Source organism: Strix uralensis, chromosome 5, assembly GCF_047716275.1.
Source record: "Strix uralensis isolate ZFMK-TIS-50842 chromosome 5, bStrUra1, whole genome shotgun sequence".
Classification (NCBI taxonomy): Eukaryota; Metazoa; Chordata; class Aves; order Strigiformes; family Strigidae; genus Strix; species Strix uralensis.
This window is the reverse complement of record NC_133976.1, coordinates 59,176,562-59,200,726: the sequence shown is the minus strand read 5'-3', so window position 1 is coordinate 59,200,726 and position 24,165 is coordinate 59,176,562. Positions and strand designations below refer to the sequence as shown.

General features: G+C 44.0%; 1 protein-coding gene across 2 annotated transcripts; it reads left to right on the top strand.

Moving 5' to 3' along the window:
- Nucleotides 1–1,674: 1,674 nt before the first annotated feature.
- CSF2RB (colony stimulating factor 2 receptor subunit beta) lies at nucleotides 1,675–20,250 on the top strand. Of its 2 annotated transcripts, XM_074871260.1 has the most exons (14): nucleotides 1,675–1,846; nucleotides 2,371–2,556; nucleotides 5,191–5,320; nucleotides 10,562–10,728; nucleotides 11,284–11,432; nucleotides 11,910–12,081; nucleotides 12,178–12,310; nucleotides 12,413–12,573; nucleotides 13,476–13,618; nucleotides 13,722–13,896; nucleotides 14,761–14,851; nucleotides 15,144–15,213; nucleotides 17,386–17,489; nucleotides 17,773–20,250. In XM_074871260.1, exons 2-14 carry the CDS (start codon nucleotides 2,469–2,471, stop codon nucleotides 18,548–18,550), a joined length of 2,361 nt encoding a protein of 786 aa, XP_074727361.1. In that variant the 5' UTR covers nucleotides 1,675–1,846; nucleotides 2,371–2,468; the 3' UTR covers nucleotides 18,551–20,250. The 2 variants fall into 2 exon arrangements, with proteins under 2 accessions (XP_074727361.1, XP_074727360.1); XM_074871259.1 differs by having other exon boundaries at nucleotides 12,178–12,573.
- Nucleotides 20,251–24,165: the final 3,915 nt, after the last annotated feature.

Genomic DNA, 24,165 nt, shown 5'->3' with positions numbered 1-24,165 from the left:
TCAATTAACTCCCTTTGTGTGGCCTTTAAAAAGAAAGGCATGACCTCACAGCCTGGTTATATAGAGGAAGTTATCTTTCAACTTTCTTCAGGCTCTTCAGGCCCTTGTAGCATAGCTTTGTCCTGGCACAGTGATTTCTCTGCAAACTCACAAGGTTAACTGATGGTGTCAGACTCTGCTATGAGACTAGCATGGTGAATTTGCTGTCACTGATATGGTCACACTCCATGCAGGCTTAAGTTACTGTAGCAGCTTTGCTGAAGAGACACGCCTCAGTTCCCTCCAAGGGAACCTTAATCTCACATTCATCAAGCATTGCTCTGTTGCAGAAGCACACCTTGTAAATTGTAGATCCTTTGTGTCCAGGGATGCCAAAACCTGACTGGAGTAAATTTAGAGGAGTAACAGAGTATTGCTTGGAATCACACACAGTGTGAGTGTGTTTAACAAGCATGAAAAGAAAAAAAAATTACTTATATGAATGACTCAAGTTTCAAGAGACATAGTGCATGGGTATTCACTACCAATCCTCATTTTTCTCCACTGAGGTCTCTGCATCTAAGTGGGATAATTCTTCTGCCTGTTAAGAAGAAACTGAGGGGATAAGCTTACACCTCTTTTTTATCTGTGAAAGACACATGAAGAGGAGGGTGCATGTGTGCCCCTTGGGGCCTGCAAAGAAAAAAAGTCTCCATTCTCAAGGTCATGTCCATACACTGTGTGCAATGTTTACTTTTACAGCATGTCCTGAAAATTATTGCCAAGTAGCTTTTCCTTCTTCATCATCTCTTTGGCTTATTCTGCTTTTCTTTTAGCTTTTAAAAAATTTTTCTAATGCACTTCCAGCTGCCAGTGTTTCCTAAGAAATTGTGTATTGCTGCGGAGGATGAAATCCAAAGTTGCCTGAACTCTGGCACTTTCAATTGATAAAGATGCTGCCCAAAAGTCTAGTAGTATCTTCACAGAGACTGCAGGCTAGGTTAGAGAAAGCAGTAAGAAACCTCACTGCCCCTCACTTCTTTAGATGCCACCACTCACCTTCCTTTTTTTCCTAAGATTAAAAAGAAGATCTAAATATATGTTAAATTACACTGTCTCCATCTGAGTGTGTTTTCCTCACTTCTACTGATGCAGAGTGATATTATCACTTAAATTAAAATATGTAATCAGAGTGTGGCTTGAATTTTAATCCCTTAACAGTGTGGGTTTGTTTTAAGCAGAATCCATACTTCGAGTGCTACTATTTGGATGGTGACAGTTTTATATATGTCAGGCTTAGCAACAGCAATGTGTCTTTAAGACAACATTCACAATGTAGACTAATGTTTTATTTGTTTATGGCAATGAACTTCCCTTTCAGAAAACATTGCACACAAGGAGAACGATGATTTAAAGGACAGGTTTTGAGTGCAGATCAACAGATCAACAGAAAACAAACAGCAGATCAACAGAGAACAAACAGCAAAGTTCAGCCTCTGTTAAGAGATCATTACATCTTATTTGTGGAAAAATTAGTTGCATTTCTTGGAAATTGTTTAAGTAAAACATAACAGTGAAAAGTATTTCCTTCCCTCTTCCTCTTAATTATATGACATCTGATCAGGAACCTAGTTGCTGGACTTACGCTATAAAGAGGAAGGTCAGAGAGAACAAATCTCTGGTGTTGAAGACTACAACAACACAACTGAAAGGGAAGTAGAGCACAGGCTTATTTGAAGGGGCAGGGCTGTGGGTGTCCCACTGGCAGCTGCATTTACACCAACTCCATGTGAGTGATAAATGAGAAAGTCAAATAACCACTTGCTGTGAAGCACCTGCCTTGAAGACCACTCAGCATTCAGGTCAGGTAAGCGTGTTGTATCGTGTTGTGTACTGCGGGAAAGGAATTGGCAAGGAGCCCTCTCTCCTCAAACAAACAAGGATTTTAAAATCCTGTGAATCACGTCTTAAAGTGAAGAAATAGGAGGACTGGATCTCTCAGTTCACCAGAAGTACATTTTTGTGAGTAGGAGTGGTAAGAGAGGCAAGGAAGTGTTTCTTTTTGGACAGGTTCATGATTCAATGGAACAGCAAGGTGTACTTTGTATGGATCAGATGGGTGAATCAACATGGATAATTAATTCCTTCTCATACCTTAGGGGTTATTTCTTACTCTCAAGGTGAAGGAAGGAGGTGGAAAATCCTATCCTTAGTTCCAAACAGCAAGCTTTGTCCTTGTCCTCTGGTGAAGAGGCAGAAAGTTATCCCATTAATAAATTAACTTCATATGAAGCTACTCTGAGAGATCATGTCAGTGTTGATGGAAGAGGTGATTTGGGGCCAACAGAAGGCCCAAGACTCTCTCAGCTAACCACATGAGTTTTCTTTCAGCTACAACCAGTGACAAAGAAGGAGGAGGAGTGGCTGTTGAGCATGCATTTGAGGAAGAACAGCCAGTGATGCAGGGAGTTGTTGCCTGACATAAGATTATGCTTGTATGCAAAGGTCTGAAGATGAGAGAGCTCATCAGTCTTCTTCTGGCTCCATGCTTGGTTTTGGGGGTTAGAACTATTGGAGGTGAGTTTCAGACTCTTTGTCTCTATTTTTTCCTCCTTTCTTTTCTATTATTTCTCCTTTTCTTTTAGCCCGATTTTTTTCTCCATCCTCCCTTTATTTTCTACTTTTATCTTGGTGACAGAAAGAGAAGGAGGCTCTGTGAATGTACACATAGGTAGTTAACCAGGGCTGTACCAAACACTCCAGATGTATGCCAATGGGACAGTTGTGAATGGTATTTAAGCAAGGCCCCAAACTTCATGTGCCAGACAATGTTCAAAGCCTGTTAGTATATTTATTTAAATTGACTAGTCATGAAGTTTCACATCTGAGTAGGCCTGACTATTACCAGTATGAGCTATGACTTTGCCTGTCCCATTGTTAGATATCGTTTTCGTTTATACCAAAAGAAAACTTTTTATCAGCCTGCCTTTTTTTCCTCAACAATAGGTGTCTCTTCATTATGTCTGTTGATTTGTCCTGCCTCCAAGCGATACTCTTCTTTTCTTTAGAGTTAGAGCGAGGGCTGGCTGCTTCCTAAGAGACAGGGAGTTGAGAGCTGGGTGATAACACAGCTGAGAGAGCAGAGGCACAACACCTGTGCGAGTGGAGAACTTAGTCATTACTCATAAGTGTTGGAGCCTCTGAAGTATTGAATAAAAGGTATTGAAGTAAAAGGTATTGAAAAATGTACCTGTTGCACACCTATCTTTCCAGAGATAGACACATATCTCTGCTACTTGGGAGGATTATGCTCCCTTGCCTAACATGTGACTCACAGTATTAAATGCCATGGACTTTGTGGTCTCTCAAGCAATACCCCTACAGTGACTGCAAAAACCTTGTCCTTGCAGCATATTTTACTTTTTGGACCTGAAAATGACTTGGCTTGGGCACAGGTGTTTCTTGCAAGATTAGGCATCAGCCCTAGGGCTGCTAGGAATGGCAAAATCATTCCTCACCATCTCTTGGCTGCTGTTTCTGAAAAACAGGCGTCTCAACCGAGCTGACCCTGGGTCAGTAATTCCCATCATAGCAGAGACAACTCCAGTGCCTGTTCTCAGAGTCTGAATTCTCAGGGAAGGACACATTCATTTTCCTAGGTTAACAGTGACCTTTCCTCAACACAGACACAGCTCTGCCTTGAATAGAGCTTTTTCACAAATGAAAAGGAAAAGCAGGTTCTCTGTAAATCCACCTATGAGGTATGTTTGTTTACTGATAGAGAGTCATAAATTTTTCAGCTGCTAGGTTTTTTAAATACGTCTTCCTTGCCAGGAAGCTTTCTCCTTTCTGTGACTTAAATGTCATTGTAGCTAACCAGAGTGGGTGTCTCTCACTTTTGCATATGTCTTCCTAGAGACATAACTCTTGCTAGGGCAAGTGGGCTTATTTGGTGGGCATGTGAATGTATTCACCAGCATGACCACAACTCACAAAGGCAAAACTCAATGTCTTTCTTAATGAGGCATCTGTTTTTTTGCCTTAAACAACAAATCACTCACTCATATCTTGCACTTACTGCCTTCCTACTCGAGACATCTCTTGACTGCTAGAAGATCAGTGAATTGGTGAGAGCATTTGTTTGGCTTTTTAAAAATCTATATGTTTTTAGAAGTTGTTTTTCTAAATGTCACCCAGATTCTTTCTGTTGTTAAGGGGTACAAAAGTCAACACTACACTGCCTAGGTCCTGGGGGTCCTCCCATTTGGCTTGGACCCTTGTTTATTGCAAAACTATGCAGGAATTTACCAGGACTCAGAATGATGCTGATCCTAGGACACTGATGCTGATGTGAGTGCTCAGCTAAATAAATGCCCATTCAGCATTGCCCAGTTGGTCTTGGTACTTTCATTTCCTCCTGCTGGGAATATCAAAAGATTATTCATAGGAGGCCACAGGCTTCAGGAGAGCTGCTCTTTTAAGCTTTCTGTGTTATATGCACATTTGCTTGAGCAGCTTTCCATCTGTGTTGGAGTTTCATGGAGCATCAGACCTCTGCAGTTCAGGAACAGGAACAGAGGTACAATCTGAACTCTTAGATCATAGTTCACTGTATTAGAATGGTTGTGATTCCAGTCTGGGGAGCAGAAAGGGGAAGATGTGTCTGAGGTTTTAGCCAGTGTTGTGAGGCCTTTTGCTTCAAAGACATGAAGCCCTATGAGGCTTAAAAACATCAAGCTTAACCCTTTGGACTTATCTTTTGAATTATAATATTTCTTGAAAATTAATTTTACCTATTACAAAACAATTCCAGCTTTTCTTCACAGGTTGTAGACCAGAATCTTACTTTCCTTGCATGACCATTTTGAACTACAAACAAGTGGAGTCAGAAAGTTGGGGCTTTCTGAGTCCTAAGACTCATGATAAAAGTCTGATAAATGGCAACATAATGACAGTCCAGCCTACTCTAAGAGCAGGAGCTACTGTTGGAGACTCCTTGTTTTCAGACTTTCCCATGAAGGACCAAATTTTATTGTGAATTCCATGCAGTATGAGCTGAACAACACTAGGGATATTCCCAGCAGATCTCATCACCCAGCTCCTGACTTCTCTGTCTCTGCCTTCTCCAGCACAGTAGCAGAGCTTGTGTTCATTTTACCATTTCCCACTACTTCTAGCCCCATCTGCCTTCTGATTGTTTCCTCTTTTCAGAGAGCATCCCAATGAAGACCCTACAGTGTTATAATGACTACATATCTCTTACAACTTGCACATGGATGGAGTGTTCAGAGGCTCATCAATTCATGAATGTGACTCTGAACTTTAACAACTGCTGTGAAAAGTAAGTGCCTGCCTGGTGTTCTGTGAAGAGTCTGAAGGGGCTTGGCTGCTGAAACTGAGAGATGGAGCTGGGAAAAAGGACAGTGGACTGGGCTTGCAGCCAGCATAGTATCCAGCTTGCAGACATCGGTGTTATGTCCAAACTAGGGAGAAAGTTGGTTCTGTACAGGATGAGGAAGAGCAAGAAGAAGAGCATGCTAATCAAATTGGTTTTATTATCTTTTCAATCACTCTCCTCTGCTTTTGCTGTGAGAACACACACACAGAATATGGCAGGACAAGATAATTATTGCACCCTAGTGGAGAAGTATGTGTTACACCAGATGCAGTGGTGATAATAACTAATCAGCATGGGAAAGAAGGCTGCTTCTTCCTTAAGCCAGTAAGATCATAGCTGTGTTGAAATAATTTCTGCAAAACAAACTGTGAGAAAAAGAGAAGTTGTATGTGTTTGACTCATTGGGTTTCCTCTCAGAGATACTACACTACATCTTGCACTATCTTTTTCTACTTCTTCCTTTCAAGAAAACAGAACAGTCAGCTGGAGAGTACAAGGGAGAGGAAGGGACAGAGAAGAAGGAAGAGACAGCGGAAGGAGCAAAATGATAATAGAAGCACAAGACGGAGGGATAAACAGCAGAGAGATTGAAGGGTGGGAAGAAAACTTGAAATAAGGATCAGAAGAAGTTATCTTGGTTTAATGGGACTCTCTCATTACTATTATTATTTGTCTGCTCTCGCGGGTTCTTTGATCTTGTTGTATAGTTAGAATTCTTCTTTTGTCACATGAATTTCTATGTATTTATTAACACTGAATTGATTAATTGATTGAGAGCAGCCCTGCAGAAAAGGCCTTAGGGGTGTTGGTTGACGAGAAGCTCAACATGACCTGGAAATGAGCACTTGCAGCCCAGAAAGCCAATTGCGTACTGGGCTGCAGCAAGAGAAGCATGATCAGCAGGTAAAGGGAGATGATCCTCCCCCTCTACTCTGCTCTCATGAGACATCACCTGGAGTACTGTGTGTGGGGAGCTCTGGGCCCCCCAACATAAGAAGGACATGGACGTGTTTGAGTGCGTCCAGAGGAGGGCCACAAATATCATCAGAGGGCTGGAGCACCTCTCCTGTAAAGACAGGCTGAGAAAGTTGGGGTTGTTCAGCCTGGAGAAGAGAAGGCTCTGGGGAGAACTTATAGCGGCCTTCCAGTACCTAAAGGGGATCTGCAAGACAGCTGGAGAGAGACTTTTTACAAGGGCATGTAGTGATAGGACAGGGGATAATGACTTTAAACTGAAAGAGGGTAGATTTAGATTAGATGTAAAGAAGAAATTCTTTACAGTGAAGGTGGTGAGACACTGGAACAGGCTGACCAAAGAGGTTGTGGATGCCCCCTCTCTGGAAATGTTCAAGGCCGGGTTGGATGGGCCTTTGAGAAACCTGATCTAGTGGAAGGTGTCCTTGCCCATGGCAGGGGGCTTGAAACTAGGGGTCCTTTCTAACCCAAACCATTCTATGATTCTATGATTCTATTCTATAATTTATTTTTGAGAGAGAGCTGTAGGATTCATTCATGAGTTGGCCTGACAGCTGTTGAAGTCAATGGAGAAGGTGCCCCTTACAGTCCCTAGAGTATTGAATCACATTCCAGATGTTAGCAGTTTGATGTGGATTGAAGTCTACAAACCACAGTGTGGTGGTTTAGCCCCTGCCGGGGTCTGAGACCACGCGGCCGCTGCCCCTCCCCCACAAAGGGAGTGAAATACAAAGCCCCAAGACTGAAATAAGGAAAGGTTTAATACAACAATGCAATAGCAACACAACAAACAACAGCAATAACAATAACAGTAATAGTGATAGCAATTAACAGAGCAAAATAGCTACCAAATACAGCAGTTTGAAGCACGATGTACAAAACCACGAGTGCACCGAGCTCCCGCGCCAGAAAAAAATGTGACCTGCCAGGATGTGACGTCCTGTCCGCATGGTATCTGAATAACCCGGCTAGAGCTTCCCCCCCCTCTGCTGGGGAAACTTAACCCTATCCTGGTTAAACCAGGACACACAGAAATGTTCCTGTGGCACAAAGGACTCTACAGTCTGCATGGATGTATTTTTTTTTTGGTAGGAGGACTGCAGTCCCATAGTCCTCACAACACTTCCATCCCAGCTGCTAGCTGCATTTCTTTGGCTTACCTTCTTTGACTTCTCAAGTGTAAGGATAGCATAACATACATATGTACGCATGTAAACTGCCAACCCTACTGTTATGGAAGCAACAACCTTTGATTGCTAAAGGAAGGGGAGCTGTGGGTGACAGCAAGACATTGACCTCATTGACAGTGGTGTAATCCCACAGTAACAAGAAAAGTAGAACAGTGAGAGTGACCAGGATCAGCCATCAGTCCAGATCCGCAGGGAAGTCCCTATCCAGTAGCCAGGCTTAAGGTCAATTCAGGAAGTCAATTCCACAGATATCACAAATCCTGATTTAGGATCCTGCTGACTACGCCAATTTGACATGGATGAGTGTTTTAGATCACTTAAAGAATCACCATCAAAGGTATTAACAAGTGATTTTCATATGAATTTGTAGAAGTGCAACTTAACAGAGTTCGATGGCAAGGTTCACTCACTCTATCATTTACTATATGGAAGAAACATACACAGGGATACTGAGTTAGAATTGATTTAGAATGATTTACACAGAGATCAGAGATGTAAAAAGATAAGGGAGACCCTTCCATTGAGTCACGGAGTTTAGAGTGGACCCCCTTGCTTTCCAAACTCCTTCTCAGAGAGGAGTCTAGGTGCAGCTGGATCCAGACTTAGTCCCAGACTTGGTCAACAGTTTATGGCTAATGGAATTAGCTACATGGATTTCATTACATATTCATTCAGCATGCTATCAGTCACTTACAGAGGATTTGTTGCAAATAAGGGGTCTATCTGCCTTGGGTAAGGAAGGATCTCTTAGTCTCAGGTAAGGAATCTCAAACCTTGATGTTAAAGAAGCACCCTCCATCTGGGTGTCTGGTGTTAGTTCACTTTGTAGTTCAAATCCTAGGTTTCTCAAAGCTGAGTCTCAGGCATTGAATCTTATAAGAATAAATAATTTAATAGAGTGGTATAGCAGCAGGATCTGCACAAGCTGGGTGCCTCTGGAGAGGGACCCCAAAGAAATCCCTGGGCAATTATACCTTACAGACTATTCATCCACCCCTCACACACTCTTTCCACTCTCTTCATGCGCCTTCCATGAGCCCTTTGGTCTAATAGTGATTCTGGTCTGAGATCTTCTGACTCCTTACTGGATTCCTTCACTGTCTCCAGACAGGCTGTTATCTTGTCTAGTTGCAGCTGTTGTTGACGGTTGTAGCCTTGAAGCCTCCTTATCTTCTGGTTTGCACAGGCTCTGGAGGCCCTGATTTGCTTAAGTAGGTACACATTCAGTAAATCTAGGTAAAAGTTTACAGCTTGCAGCCTAAGGCTTCAGCAAATCCACCTACTCATGCTAAGTAAGTAAAGTTAAGCAAAAAGTATACTGAATCACACAACATTATAACTCTAAGTGATTTATTATATTTAAAACTTATTTAAGCTAAATGACTAATATCTCTTAACATTGAGAGGTGTCCCTGCTCAAGGGGAGAGTTGCCTAGTGTGCAGTCTGGTTGCTGTCCAGGGAGAACTCAAATTAGGCTCATCCAATGATCTGTTGTTGGTAAAAGATCTTGTTGCTTTAAGGACCAACTTTGAGAGGCGTCCCAGCTCAAGGGGAGATCAGAATCACAGAATCACAGAATCGTCTAGGTTGGAAAAGACCTTGAAGATCATCTAGTCCAACCATTAGCCTAACACTGACAGTTCCCAACTACACCATATCCCTCAGCGCTATGTCAGCCCGACTCTTAAACACCTCCAGGGATGGGGACTCCACCACCTCCCTGGGCAGCCCATTCCAATGCCTAACAACCCGTTCTGTAAAGAAATACTTCCTAACATCCAGTCTAAACCTTCCCTGGCACAACCTGAGGCCATTACCTTTTGTCCTATTGCTTATTACTTGGTTAAAGAGACTCATCCCCAGATCTCTGCAACCTCCTTTCAGGTAGTTGTAGAGGGCGATGAGGTCTCCCCTCAGCCTCCTCTTCTCCAGACTAAACAACCCCAGTTCCCTCAGCCGCTCCTCGTACGACATGTGCTCCAGACCCTGCACCAGCTTCGTTGCCCTTCTCTGGACATGGTCGAGTAATTCAATGTCCTTTTTGTAGTGAGGGGCCCAAAACTGAACACACCTAATCAAGGTGTGGCCTTACCAGTGCCGAGTACAGGGTTAAGAGCCCTTCCCTGTCCCTGCTGGCCAGGCTATTTCTGATACAAGTCAGGATGCCATTGGCCTTCTTGGCCAATGCAATCACTGCCATGCAGCCACGTTGCCTAGCAGGGAGAGGTCAGAGAAGGTTCACTTAGGCTGTCATATTTATGGAATAAAGTGGTTAACTTGTAGACAAGTTGCATACAATGGGAGAGGTATGCATGAGACTCCTTTTACCCACAACTTTCTCTGTTCCTTGATAAATGAATCATGGAAAAACCACATGCTATTCATGTGCTAATTGCATTATGGGTCTTCACTGTCCTCTGCTCCTTTGTGGGTTTCCTAGAGGAGTTCTTGGCCCAGCTATGGCTCAGGCCTTTACCTCCTTTGGAGCCTGGACCAAACTACTGCTAGTTTGGTTAAGGAGGGGTCGAGTGCATCTGTGACAACAGATCACAATCAGCAATGTGTATCACCAGGCACAGATATGACTGCATCATAGCTCAGGCAAGGACCAAAGGCAAGGACCTGAAATTAAAAGCAGCTTCTAAGTGAAGGTGGGGAGGCCCTCAGTCAGATTGGTTCCAGCTTAGACAGCCTTGAGCATGGGTAGCCAAACCCCTTGCTAGGGATGAGGGTGTGGAAGAGGTTGTGCTCAGAACTCAGACACCTACCAACCCAAGATATTTATTGTGAGTGCATCTTCCTTTGAGAAAAGGGAGAGGGAATAGAGCACATGTGCTTGATATTAGCGAATTTATTTATGTCACTTAATGAACTACAGGATTATGCCAACATAAAACAATGATAAACATTGATTTAGAAACAGAATAAAACAGCATGTGGGGAAGGTTTCTGAAACCACACTTTGGGCCATCTAACAGCATCCTATTCAGGTAGTCATGTTTTTTTCTGTGTAATCAGGAACAAAGAAATGGCCTGCAGGTCCCACAAAGGTGAAAACCATGCTGACTGCCAGAACTTCACAATGCACTGGGTCTGTCACATCCATGGATATGATCAAGAAAACTACAACTTCAAATTTGACCTGACACTGCAGGCAGATCTAAATGTCTACTTGTTTCAGAATGGTAAAGATGAACCACTAATTCTTGTCTCTATTCTTGTATATTTAAAAGTTTTTTCAGATTAATGTATGGAATATCTAATCCTAAAAAGATACTTAGGTCAGCCCTTAACCTGAAACGTAAGCAAGAGTGCACTTAAATGGCTTATAAGGCCATACTACCACCTTAAAATTCAGCGCATTTGGAATAGACAAAAATGAGTCTACCTGCAATGACAGTGGAAAAAATGGGGGTAGACTTGCCAGCTAAGCAGTGTCTTGATTGGTATTGAGGGAAGGTATCACAATTGCTCTACGTGCATTACAGCATATTCTTTCATGAAGTTGCTATAAAGCTCCACAACAGCAGCGCTGTCCCTATTTTTCTGTTCTGTTAATGAATGTATTTCCAGGTCCTGTAGAGTTTGCACTTTGTAGTGAAAAAGAATCATGGATTATTTGTAGCTATTCAGGGAAATAGCTAAATAACCAGATTCTGTCATTCATCAAACGTCAGCTAGGCATTTTCATGTCCCTGTCCTCACTATCTCATCTCATGGGTTGTACCTTCACCTTCCAGTTCAGACCCTCCCACCTCAAAACCTCTCGGTCATCTTGGTGAGATCAGGAGACTTCTTGCTGACCTGGAAAGCAGCTGATGGAAGCCAAGGGCTGGGCAATGCACTGGAGTATGAAGTCACTTACAAGCGGCAGTGGGAGTCCTGGGAGGTAAGAGCCGAGGAGGCGGGCTGTCCTGGTTTGGGCTGCACTGTTTTGGGTGCTTGAGAGCCTGTGGTAAAAGCTGTGCAGATGAATGGCTTTTCCATTCTCAGGCACTGTAAGAAGGTGCAGCAAATGTTGTTTCAGGTCAGTTGGAAGGGGTTCTCTTTCTGTTTGCAAGTAGCTTGCCTAGTGAAATACCATTTGTCCTGAGTTGAATGCAAAGATCTGTTCTTCACTGGAAAAAGCACCGCACTTGATTTTGAGTTGGATTTGATTTTGCCCTGAAGTGCTCCCAAATGGAATTAAAGCACATTCCAAGAGGAACCTGTGCGTTCATGTGGGAAAATGGCAAAATACATTTGAAGCTGCTTCCCCTACCAGGAGGATGCACTTTTATTTTTTGGTAGTTTTTAAGCGTGCATATCCCCAACTCCCCCATTTCCTCCCTCCTCTCTCTCTCTCTTTCCTTTCTCCCAACCACAGAAAGCTGCCTCGCTCTTGCTCTCCAACACCACACTTTGCCATCTCAGCCGTGACAGCCTTGTCCCAGGGAGCAGCTACGTTGCCCGTGTGCGAGCCAGACCAGGCCAGGCCAGTGGCTTCTCTGGGCAGTACAGCGAGTGGAGCAAGGAGGCGTCATGGGAGACCCCTGAAGGTAGTGTGGGATGGAGCAGGGCCTTGCAGGGCTGGAAGTGCTGGCTGAGAAGAAAGACCTTTCCTATCACTTAGCTTGCTCTCATCTTCTCTGAAGGTGGCCTTCAGCCCAGGAACCTTCGCTGCCTCTTCAACGGTGCAGATCGTCTGATGTGCAGCTGGGAAGTGAAGAAAGAGATCATCACCTCTGTCCTCTTTGGCTTGTTCTTCAGGGCTACTCTGGCATCAGCGTACGTGCTCGGCCCATGGCAATGTGCCTGCGCCTCTCCCATGGAGTTTCTGCCCTGTCCCATTCCCCCTGGTCTCAGCTCAACCTCTTTTTCTCCCCTCAGAGAAGAGGAGTGCTCTCCTGTGCATGAGAGGGCTTTGCCCCACGCCCCGTACGTGGTCCAGAGCTGTGAGATCTCTGTTAGCAACTCCAGCAGTCAGAGCCAGTACCGTGTGTCTGTCCGGGCCAAGACAGAGGAGAAGCTGATTGAAGCCTACAAGAACAGTGAGTTGCTGTGTTGTTTCTTGCTTCTCCTGGTTGTTTCTTGCACAGATACCTGTCTGGGCAAGTGGAGCTGAGGACAGCAGTGGTGAGGAAAAGCGGGTGGGAAGAGGAAGAGACCGGGACTGATGAAGGAAGGAACTGGACACTGTGTCAGGACAGAGGTCTGGGAGAGGTGGCTTGTAGGTGTGGAGTTCCTCAGTGGCACTTGTTACTATGAGGGAGGTGGTGGCAGTGCAAACTGCTGTGCAGGAATTCAGGTTGTGACCCAGAGCTTCTCCGTGAGCGACTCACCCTGCTGACTTCTCTGTGATTGACCTTCATGAGTGTCCCAGGTGACAGGGAGCCGTGGTGAGAGGTGTTTGTGGGGAGTGTGTCGTTATGTGATTTCTCATGAAGCCAGTGCAGCTCTTGCAGGTTTGTGCAGTGGCCCCTGCAGCACTGGATGAGGTCAGACTCATCTGCTGAGTGAGGTGCACCAGGTGGATCATCTCTGCCTGCAGGTATCTGGAGGTACTGGTGCTACTTTTCACAGGCTAAAGCTGGGAGAGCTCCTGCAGTGGGTGAAAATATCAGGTAGTAGCTCCAAGAGAGCTGAAAATCTGTGGAAATGTGGTGCGCTAGTACAGATGTTTCAAATATTGATTGCTTTACCGCTTTTCTGTACACAGGGAGCGCTGTCAATATTAAAGGATACGCATTTTCTGTTATTTAATGTGTCTGCTGGTTAATTGCATTCAGCTAGAAAATGAAGATGCAGAGAATGGAGAAGTGTTAAAAAGCTGGGAGTTCTTGCATTGCATAAACCAACATTGTTTTCAGTGCCTGGAAACTATTCACAGTGGTGAAAGGGAGTGCTGGACCATTATGTTGGTAAGTACTCTGAGACATTCCGTGTGTTCCAGTTAAGGTGCTGCCACCTGCAAATGTGTCGGTAACAGTGACAGAGAGCCAAGAGTATGAACTGAGGTGGACAAAATACACTTTGGGATATAACATAAAACAGAGATACCAAGTTGAGTACTGGAAAAACAACCAATATGAAAAGGTAAGTCTTAGAAAGTGCAGGAGTCCTGGGTTTCTCTTTGCTGGGCAAAAGGGAAGAACAGTTCCTCTCACCTCTGTCATTTGTGCTTCTTTCTTCTTCCCAGACTCTCCAGACATTAAATATCAGCAACGATGAACCTCCTTTCATCTTCACGCAGCAGATGCTGGCATCATCTACAGAATACAGGGCAAAAATGCGTGCAAGGGTGAATACACCCCTGGATTATGAGGGGCCTTGGAGTGAATGGAGTGAGGAGTTCACATGGAAGACTGAGAATGGTACTTTTCATGCAGGCTACTTCTGTGGACTGTTAATGGCTGAAATGACTCTATAGAAAACTATATTTTCTCAGCTGGGGTTGAAGCTAGGTCCAGCCATGAGCTAGCTGGGGTTGCTTCACAAGGTAGCTGTCCTGTCTGCACCCTTGCAGTACAGCAGCAATGCTAATGGAGGAGGTGAGCAGGAATGACCTTTTAAACTTCTTTCCTGCTTCCCTTCACAAGGTGAATACAACCAACCATAAACTTTCCACATAGAGAAGTAATCAAAGATCCTGCCCAAAGGATTATTCTTGTTTCCAGATTCCAGTAGTCCATTCTGTTAGCAATCACTGAAGAGCCTGAGACTGCAAGAAGACAGAATATAAGCCATCAGTCTTTTATATTTGTGGAGTGAATATAGGGTTGTGTAAAACACACAGTAGATTCTAATGGATATAAAACCTTTACATGTTTTTGCAGTTTCTGGACTTAGAGGCAGAATGTCTGCTATCATATGGGCTTGTGCCCAAAGTAATAGGATCTTACATGATTTGTCCTGAGGAGGCTTGTAAGACAGTAGGCAAATATTGATGAGAGTCCACAGGAAGAAAGTGGTATGTTGTTGATGATAAGTTATGCCCATTAGCAGAAAAAACTTTTGTGGAAAGTCTCCGTGACCCCATCTCTTCAGGACTGTACAGAGTAAGGCAGACCTAAGATGCTTGAAGACATTCCTATTGTTCATGGTTAGAACATACCTAACCATCTATTTATTAGCACAAATTGTTTAGCTGATGTAATAAAACACAAAAAAGAATCAAAATAAGGTAAGTAAAAAATAAAAAAGAAGGTGGATACTTATTTCTCTTTTCTGTGTTTCAGTTCTGCCCCCAGTGGTTCTCCCAGTGGTGCTCCCAGCTCTCATCATCACTTTGCTAATAGTTGCTTATTGCAGCTATAAGTATTTCCTCAGGTAGGCTTGTGCTGTGACTTGGAGGTCTAGCAGCTTGTTGGCCTTGTGGGTGGCATAAAGGCTGAGGCACTTCTTGTCCCCCATGGGAGAGAGGTCTATGTGGAGATGAGCCTTGGTGTGCGATGGGCAGCCTTGTGCACGTCTGTGCAAGGGTAAGAGTTGGGTGGTGACATGCCAGAGCCTTGGTGGTGCCTTCCTCTGCTGAGCAGCACAGTGTACGGGGTGCATTTTCTTTTGGTTGCAGCCATGTTGAGAAGCAAATCTTGAAAACTCTGAGTTGTTGTTATTGCAGGAAGAGGAAAATGTGGGAGGAAAAGATTCCGAACCCCAGCAAGAGTCTCCTGATCCAGAGCTACCTGGGGGTAAGAGGGACCTCTATCTTGAAGAGTTCATTATTTCTCTTTCTTTTTCACGACTTCCAGTAATCTTAAGCACTCTTCTTGTCTCCTAGTTCACAATGAACAGACATCTTCTTTAGTCTATGACTTATTTTTAGGAGAAGTTCTGGTCATATGCAACATAAGTGAGTTCTTATATTTATACTAGTAGACTTCTTTGTGTTTTGCTTGTCAGCATTACTGTGATTTAAAATCAAGCTAGAAAATTTTCAGTAATTTAAAATTTTAACTGACTGAAATAAGCTAGTGTCATTAGCAACCTTCATGAGCTGGTACTTTCATTTATCTCCAAATAGTAATGAACAGTAATTCAGAGCTTTTTAGAATAGGGTGGTAACCCTACTAAAGAAACTTTTATTTTAAGGAGTTGGGTTTTCTGGAATAAACGTCACCACATGCCTGTCTGTTACCAGGACAAGCATTCTTTTTTGGAAATCGAGGAATACACTTAGATAGCATTTGTTAAAAGATGTGTAAGTAGAACCTCCTTCCCTTCTTCATCACGTCTAAAAAAACCCAACAGCTGGAAAGGGTGGCCCTAGAATTGAGTCCTGAGGTGCACCACTGGTGACTGGTCACCAGCCAGACATAGCCCCATTCATTACAACCCTTTGAGCTCTGCTCTTCAGCCAGTTCTTCACACAGCACTCTGTGTATACCTGCTCATCTCACAGTTGGACAACTTGTCCAGAAGGATGCTGTAATGAACAGTATCAAAAGCCTTACTAAAATAAACAACCCCCTACATCCACAGCCTTCCCTTCATCCACTAGGTGGATCACCTTATTATAGAAGGATATCCAATTAATTAAACAGGACTTTCCCTTTGTGAATCCATGTTGAGTGTGCCTGGGGATTGCATTGTTCTTTAAATGCCTTTCAATAGCACCCAGTGTGATCATCTCGATAATTTTTCCAGGAACTGAGGTGAGACTAACAGGTCTGTAGTTTCCTGGGACTTCCCTCATGCCCTTCTTGTAAATTGGAATAACACTGGCTAGCTTCCAGGCAGCAAGGACCTCCCCAGACTCCCAAGATCTTGGGTAGATGATCAAGAGGGGTCCTGCCATGACGTCCGCTAGCTCCTTCAGTACTCTGGGACGAATCCCATCAGGACCCATGAACTTACGAACATTCGGCTGATACAGCTGTCCCTTTCCAGTGTCCACAAATGGAAAGTCACTGTTCCCACATTCATGGCCCTCCGACTCAGAGGACTGGGCAGTCCAAGGTCTATTGGTAGTATTAAAGACTGAGGAAAAAAACCACATTGAGCACCTCTGCCTTTTCTTCATCCCTATTTGTCAGGTGACCACCATCAACAAGTATTGGTCTAATGTTTTCTTTAGACCTCCTCTTGCTATTAACGTACTTAAAAAAGCCCTTCTTGTTGTCTGATACACCACTGGCCAGCTTCAACTCTAATTGAGCTTTGGCTTTTCGTGTCTTCTCTGCATGTACAAACCACAGCTCTATAATCTTCCTGTGAAGCCTGACCTTGCTTCCAGAGATCATGCCATTTGTTTTTCCTCTTGAGCTCCAGAAGGAGTTTCCTATGCAGCCAAGTGGGTCATCTGCCCTGCTTGCTTGACTTATGACACACTGGAATTGCCTGCTCCTGTGCTTTTAAAAGGTGGTTCTTGAAAACTGACCAGCACTTATGGACTCCCAAGCCCTCAAAAGCAGATTCCCAGGGGACACTGCTAAGGAGCTTCCTGAATAGCTTAAAGTTTGCTCTCTTGAGATCCAGGGTAGCACTTCTGCTGTCTTTTTTCTCATTATTCTGAAAATTTTAAACTAAAACATTTCATGACGACTGTGGCCAAGACAGCCACCTACCATCACGTCTCCCACAGGTCCTTCTCTATTCACAAATAACAAGTCTAGGAGGGCATCTTTCCTAGTTGACTCACTGAGTCCTTGTATTTATGTCAGTGGTAAGGCAATACGGGTTTGAAGTAATCATCTTCTGGAGAACAGAACACACCTTCTAGACATATTAGTGAAGTTGTATTCCTGTTTCTAGATGCTGTAGGCTTTCCTATTTGTTTTCTTTGTCCACAAGGAATGTACGGTTCTTGGTTCCACTGCCAGTGAGACACTGCTCTTTTGTCATGTCTGATTTTTCATTTTCAGAAAGTACATTTAGGAAACTGGCCAACAAGCAGCCAGCTGGACCTCAGCAAATACAACCTTTCAGAGAAGATGGAGCAGGCCAGTTTCCTTGAAGTTGTGGACAGGTGAGTGAACAGCACAATAATAGTGACACTGTGGATGATAGTCTCAAAGAGCTCCCTAAGTCATGGTAGGATATAACCAAATGTTCTGTCACTAAAAAGCCAATACAAGTTGCTTTTGAGGAAGGGATACAGTTGTTTGCTATCTGCGTTAGCCTGCTTCTCCAAGAAAGATTTTTTCTAACCCTATATGTAGCTATGTGTGTTTTCAGCTAAGCTTGTTTTATATTTAATGTTTACCTCAGTAGTATCTCTCATAAGCAACGTTTAACTTTCCCACATTCAGGCAGACGAAGACTTTGGCAGAGTACCCTGAGGTGCAGGCTAAAAAGACAAATATTTCGCCTGTTACTCTGGACCTACAGAACTCATATCATGCTTTAAATGAGCCAGAGCATGCCCCAGTTGTCTTCTCAAGTCAGACTGCTGGTCATTCCTTTCCTGTTTCAAGGAGAAACAGTGCTGATGAAAATATTGCTTCCCAGACAGCAATCCCTTGCTTTGCTTTCAATGGTCCATACTTGTACAGCCCAGTGATGTCCTCGCAGCCTGATATGCATCAGACCCTGGAAGTGGACCCAGTGGGAGCCCGTGAGAAATCAGTTTCCCTTCAGTATGTTACCCTCCCAAAGGAAGACTGTCCCCAGGCTCCACAGAGGCAAGAACAACCAGGAGCAGGCCCTCCACAGCCCTTCCTGCTCCCAGCTCAGAAGGAAATGATGCAGCACCTTGACGATGAGAAAGAAGTCTCACCGGCCCCACCAGCCTGCAGGAAAGGCACAAACATGAGAACAGAAGAGCAGAAATCTCCAAAGGCTCTTAGCTGTACCACATCTCCTCAGCAGTGCCCCTTGGAGTACATCACCACAGAGAGCCTGTTTCTGCCATCAGCCAGTGACTCCACGCATCCACCACTTGTCACTGCTGGGGAGTTACCTTGTGACCCACAGGAGCCGCAGCCCCCCAGCGACCACTCTTGCCATGAGTTTTCTTCTGGGAAAACTGCTGTCATGGTCTCCATTTCAGGTCAAGCACCAACCTCTTCTCCTGAATTGCACCTTTAGGTCTCCATGGACATTCAGAACCCACAAAAATGTCCTTACATACTTTTTGAAAATGTGTATTTTTTTCCCAAAGAACGTGTGTTGGAGAACTACGTAGTCATATTTAATCCTGGCAGCACCATAATATTTTTCCTCCACTATGGGCAAGTGTTTTCTGTCCTCAACCTAAAACCCAGTAAGAAGGTGCAGATGAGTCAGAAAGATCCCCAAGTGTATTGGGTTTTCCTGTCAAGGTTTTAGTAGTGGGACAGCTACAGGGGTAGCTTCTGTAAGAAGATGCCATATCTGACAGATATCCCCCATATCTGAGAGAGTCAGTTCCAGCTAGCTCCAAGACAGACCTCCCGCTTGTGAAAGCTGAGCTGGCCAGTGACGTTGGTAACACCTCTGTGATAATATATTTAAGAAAGGGTAGAAACTGCTGTACAACAGCAGCTGGGAGAGAGGAGTGAGAATATGAGAGAACCAACTCTGCAGACACCAAGGTCAGTAAAGAATCACAGAATCACAGAATCGTCTAGGTTGGAAAAGACCTTGAAGATCATCCAGTCCAACCATTAGCCTAACACTGACAGTTCCCAACTACACCATATCCCTCAGCGCTATGTCAGCCCGACTCTTAAACACCTCCAGGGATGGGGACTCCACCACCTCCCTGGGCAGCCCATTCCAATGCCTAACAACCCGTTCTGTAAAGAAATACTTCCTAACATCCAGTCTAAACCTTCCCTGGCACAACCTGAGGCCATTACCTTTTGTCCTATTGCTTATTACTTGGTTAAAGAGACTCATCCCCAGATCTCTGCAACCTCCTTTCAGGTAGTTGTAGAGGGCGATGAGGTCTCCCCTCAGCCTCCTCTTCTCCAGACTAAACAACCCCAGTTCCCTCAGCCGCTCCTCATATGACATGTGCTCCAGACCCTTCACCAGCTTCGTTGCCCTTTTCTGGACACGCTCGAGTAATTCAATGTCCTTTTTGTAGTGAGGGGCCCAAAACTGAACACAGTAATCGAGGTGTGGCCTCACCAGTGCCGAGTACAGGGTTAAGAGCCCTTCCCTGTCCCTGCTGGCCACGCTATTTCTGATACAAGCCAGGATACCATTGGCCTTCTTGGCCACCTGGGCACACTGCTGGCTCATGTTCATCTGGCTGTCAATCAACAACCCCAGGTCCCTCTCTGACTGGGAGCTCTGGAGAGAAGGAGAGGGAGGAGGTTATCCAATGCCAGAGGAGGTAGATGTGCCCCAAAGGAGGCTGTGACCCTGTGGAGAGCTCACACTGGAGCAGGCTCCTGGGAGGACCTGTAGCCCCATGGAGAGGAGGCCACACTGAAGCAGTCTGTTCCTGAAGGTCTGTGCCCCATGGAAAGGACACACGCTGGAGCAGTTTGTGAAGAACTGCAGCCCATGGGAAGGGCCAACATTAGATAAGTTCATGAAGAACTGTCTCCTGTGGGTGGGATCCCATGCTGGAGCAAGGGAAGACATGAGGAGGAAGGAGCAGCAGAGACACTGTGTGATGAACTGACTGCAGTCCCCATTTCCTGTCCCCCTACACTGCTCAGGGGGAGGAGGTAGAGAAAATGGGAGTGAAGTTGAGCCCAGGAAGAAAGGAGGAGTGGGGGGAAGGTGTTTCAAGATTTGGTTTTTATGTCTCATTATCCTATTCTGATTTGATTGGAAATAAATTAAATTAATTCTCCAAGTTGAGTCTTTTTTGTCCATGACAGTAATTGCTGAGTAATCTCCCTGTCCTGATCTTGATCCACAAGACTTTCATCATCTTTTAATTCCCCTGTCCAGCTGAGGAGGTGGAGTAATAGAGCACCTTGGTGGCATCTAGCAGCCAGCCAAGGTCAACCCACCACACCAAGTAAATAAGTTTTGGAAATCCATTAAAACAATTAGATAGCTTGTACATGATGGTATATCCATCAGTGGCAAGGAAGACAATGCACAGAATATTGAGGTCATTCAGATGTTCAGAATACTGAAGAAGGCTGTTGTGGAAAGGAAAATAGCCAGCTTTGAGATGCAGAAAAGCCTGCTGGAGTTGCATGTAGGCGTCTTAGATAACCAAGACAAAAATTTGAAAAATTACAGTATTACAATCCCATTTTATTTCCACAAATGCTACCTTTCCTCTCCAGCTTCTAGTCCAACATGGTAAAAGATCTCAAGCAACCTTACCCCTTTCTTACATATATTTATGTACTTGGTAAAATGAACAGGCCACAATTCCCATGCATCTGCATTGAGATAGGGTTGCTTTGCATTCCCCTGATAGGTGTGATTGGCAGGGCGAGAAGACAGATTTAGCTAGGGCTCCTTTCTAAAAATAGGCAATCAATTTCAGTTCAAGCCTCTCAGGTTATAGGAAAAGAAAATTATTTTTCTTGAGCATATAATGAGCTTGGATAATCAGTTTTCCTGCTCAAGAGCAATGAATCCAAGGGTTTAAAAGAAAAGGAATTTTATTAAAAGAGATAAAATGGCAACTCAGCATAAGCACTGGTAGGCCTGTTTACTAAAACCAGCAACACAACCTGAAAGCTTCTTGGTAATGTAGTCCACTTCCCTGTTTTGCCCAGAGCTGAGAAAGTCCATTGTCCATCTGTAAGGAGATGTTGCTCTTAAACCTCTCTTACTGTTTCCAAGTGCAGTGATCCCACCTCTGATACTGGGTCACTACTCTTGGCAGATTCAGCCCACCAAGCCTTGGTTGTGTCTGCAGTCCCACACCACCCCCTCAACATTTCAGATCCTCAGAGAGGAGTCTGTGGCAAACCAAACCCAAAGAGATCCCCGAGGAACATTTGGGGGTTTTTTTTGCATTTGGGTTTTTTTTTTTTACTTTCCTGCTTCATGGCTCCTTGCTCTACCACTATCAAGAAGAACACCACAGGTAATTCCTAACCCTCAAACCACCATTGTCTCTTGATGGGTAAATGTTTTAAATACCTTTAAACTTAAGACACAATTGTATTTCAACCCCAGTGCCCAAGAGTGAAATCCACTGAAGCCAATTAAGTCAGTTCACTTACTCCCTCTTTGTTGTGATCTCTAGCCACTTCAGGCAGTGCTGGATTTTTCTTTTACTCTATTATAGGCCGAATCTGCAGTAAAAACTCCCTTCTTTTAGGAATGCTGGGCTTACATCAGGATAGATGTGGCTCAGAATATAAGTTTTATGTCAGTGAAAGCTTTACAGCATAAAGGATTGAATTTAATAGCAGGCTGAAGACTGATAAGAGTTCTTGCAGTGACTATCTCCTGTTCTTATAGTTGTTATAATTTCTTTAATGAGCTATTCAAAATAATTTGCAGTGGAAATACCAAAGGTTGGAATCATTGAGGATAGCATGAGATAGGCAGAAGTCAGAGGGTTAAATGAAAAGTAAATAAATATTATCTGGAGAACAGGAAATCTTTATTAAAACTGATATCCTGCAAAATGTTCTGCGCCTCAACTGCAGGGATGCATAAGCGTAAACTGGGAAATACCCATTGCTGCAAGAAAAACTAGAAGGTATGAGAGTGCTGCAGAAGCTTGGTGGTCTCTTCTGTTTCAAATTGCTATAGTATAAGTATTTATATTTCAAGTGTATTGACTGTTTATAGATGACTGAAACAGTTCTTAACAGCTATTTCGGTTTAGCTAAGCAGTTCCCCAAGTTCCGTCTTGTCAGATAAAAACACTGGCTCAGAGCTGCCACCCAATGATCAGACCTTGTAACATCCCTTAAATACAGGCTACAGATGTTGCAAACTGCAGTTCAGTGAGACAATATAGCGGTAGCCAACTAATTTCTCACGGCATAAAAAAGACAGTGAAAGGCCATTTCGCCCTTCACTCCCTTTCCACTCTTCCCCAACATCTGCATACCCCATCACTCATTGCCTTGCCTGCCACAATGTCCTTTGCTTAGAAAATTTAATTTTTTAACCTGTTAACTTTGCTTTTTTCTTCTTTATTGATTTTCTGCTGGTTTATCAAGCTGAATCTTTTCAGAGTGTGGGCAGGGAAGTGTCAGCACCAACACAAAACAAGCAAGAAGAAAGGAACTGCTGAGAGCAGAGGAATAGGTAGAAGGGAAATTTCAGCTGCAGTGAACACTTATTTCAGCTCCGTTCTTGTCTAACTGCATCTGACATGCTACTTAGAGATTCCGAAGCTGGCTTTAAATACAGTGTTTGGGTACCCAAAGCACTCTAGTCAACACAGAGTGCCACACAGGGTAATGCTCCTTGCCAAGGTTCTGGCTAAATGAGTCTGTTCAGCACTCAGGGACTTCAGGTATTGATTACTCCCAGTAGCTGCTCTGTCTCACTGAAAGCTATCTCAGTTATCTCTGCAGCTTTCAGTGTGTCACCCATCAGAAAGTGTTTGCCCCTGGCTGAGCTGTAATACTTGGCAAAGCAAAGAAGATGAAGGGGGATTGCCACATGTATGTTCATTTGGCATCAGACAGCTGTCACCCCTTTGAATGCCAACTATTTTGTAGTATTTCAGTGCCTATAAAAATATTTTAATTTGTAAAGTGTACAAAGTGACTTCACTCCCCTGCAGGAGGCAAGCAACACAGTTTGTGGCAGAGTGTAGTGGTGCACCAACAAGACCATTGTCCATTTCCCTTCTGATCTAGTCTCTTCATGAGCCTTTCATGGGTAGCAAAGGGAGTTTACTCCAAGCTGTACCATAACTCTGCAGTCTGTCTGCCCTAATGCCTATTTCTCATGTCTATTAGAAACAGATCTGTAAATCTATGTGCTAATTCAGCCCACATGTGTGTTAGCTAACTGTTCCCTTAACTGCCTGCTTTCAGTATGCCAAACAATGTCAGTAGATTTCTGTTTAGCTCCATGTTTTCTGGATTAGGACCTGTTGTGGTCTCAGAAGACAGCATTTATTACATACCTGGAGCCATGTTGGTCATCAGTGCTGGATGCAACACAGAGAACAGGGTGTTCCTACAAGCTGTTCAGCTGAAACTGAAGTGGTGTGTGCTCAGACAGGAGTCACTTGGCACTGATGTACAAGGAAAAGCCACAGGGAGGTTTCTACAAGCTGCCATTTGGCCAGTCTCCTTAATTTGAAAGACTTGGACATGTGCCCGGAAACATCTGAATTCCAAATGGTTAATTATTGGTGGTGGAAAATTATCACCTGATTATCATTAGTTACATTTTAACCTCCTCCACTAGTTTTATGAAGTCAGCATATTGTTATCTAATCCTCATCTGATGAAGAGTGAAGTAACAGTCCTAATTCTGTCCCAAACCAGTTCATATCAGGGAGCAAAGCATCAGTCTTTTGAATGGTGAAAGCTTGGGACCTGACAGGAAAGATCAGGGCATCGCTATTTGCAGACATGTACTTTGTGATTGCTGCCCCAAACTGCTACCCTTTGGAGCTGGAAGGTAGGATCCTGCAATAAGGGTCCATTAAGTGCTGTGAGAAAAACACATCAGGGATCCCTAAAGACCCTGCATGTCCTGCATCATTCGATCCCTTGGGTGGTCCTTGGTTATTGTCCAGACACACTCTCCGCACTTCAGACTGTGCAGACTGTATGGTGAATGCATGTGCTCCTCCCTGAGAGACATCTATCTCT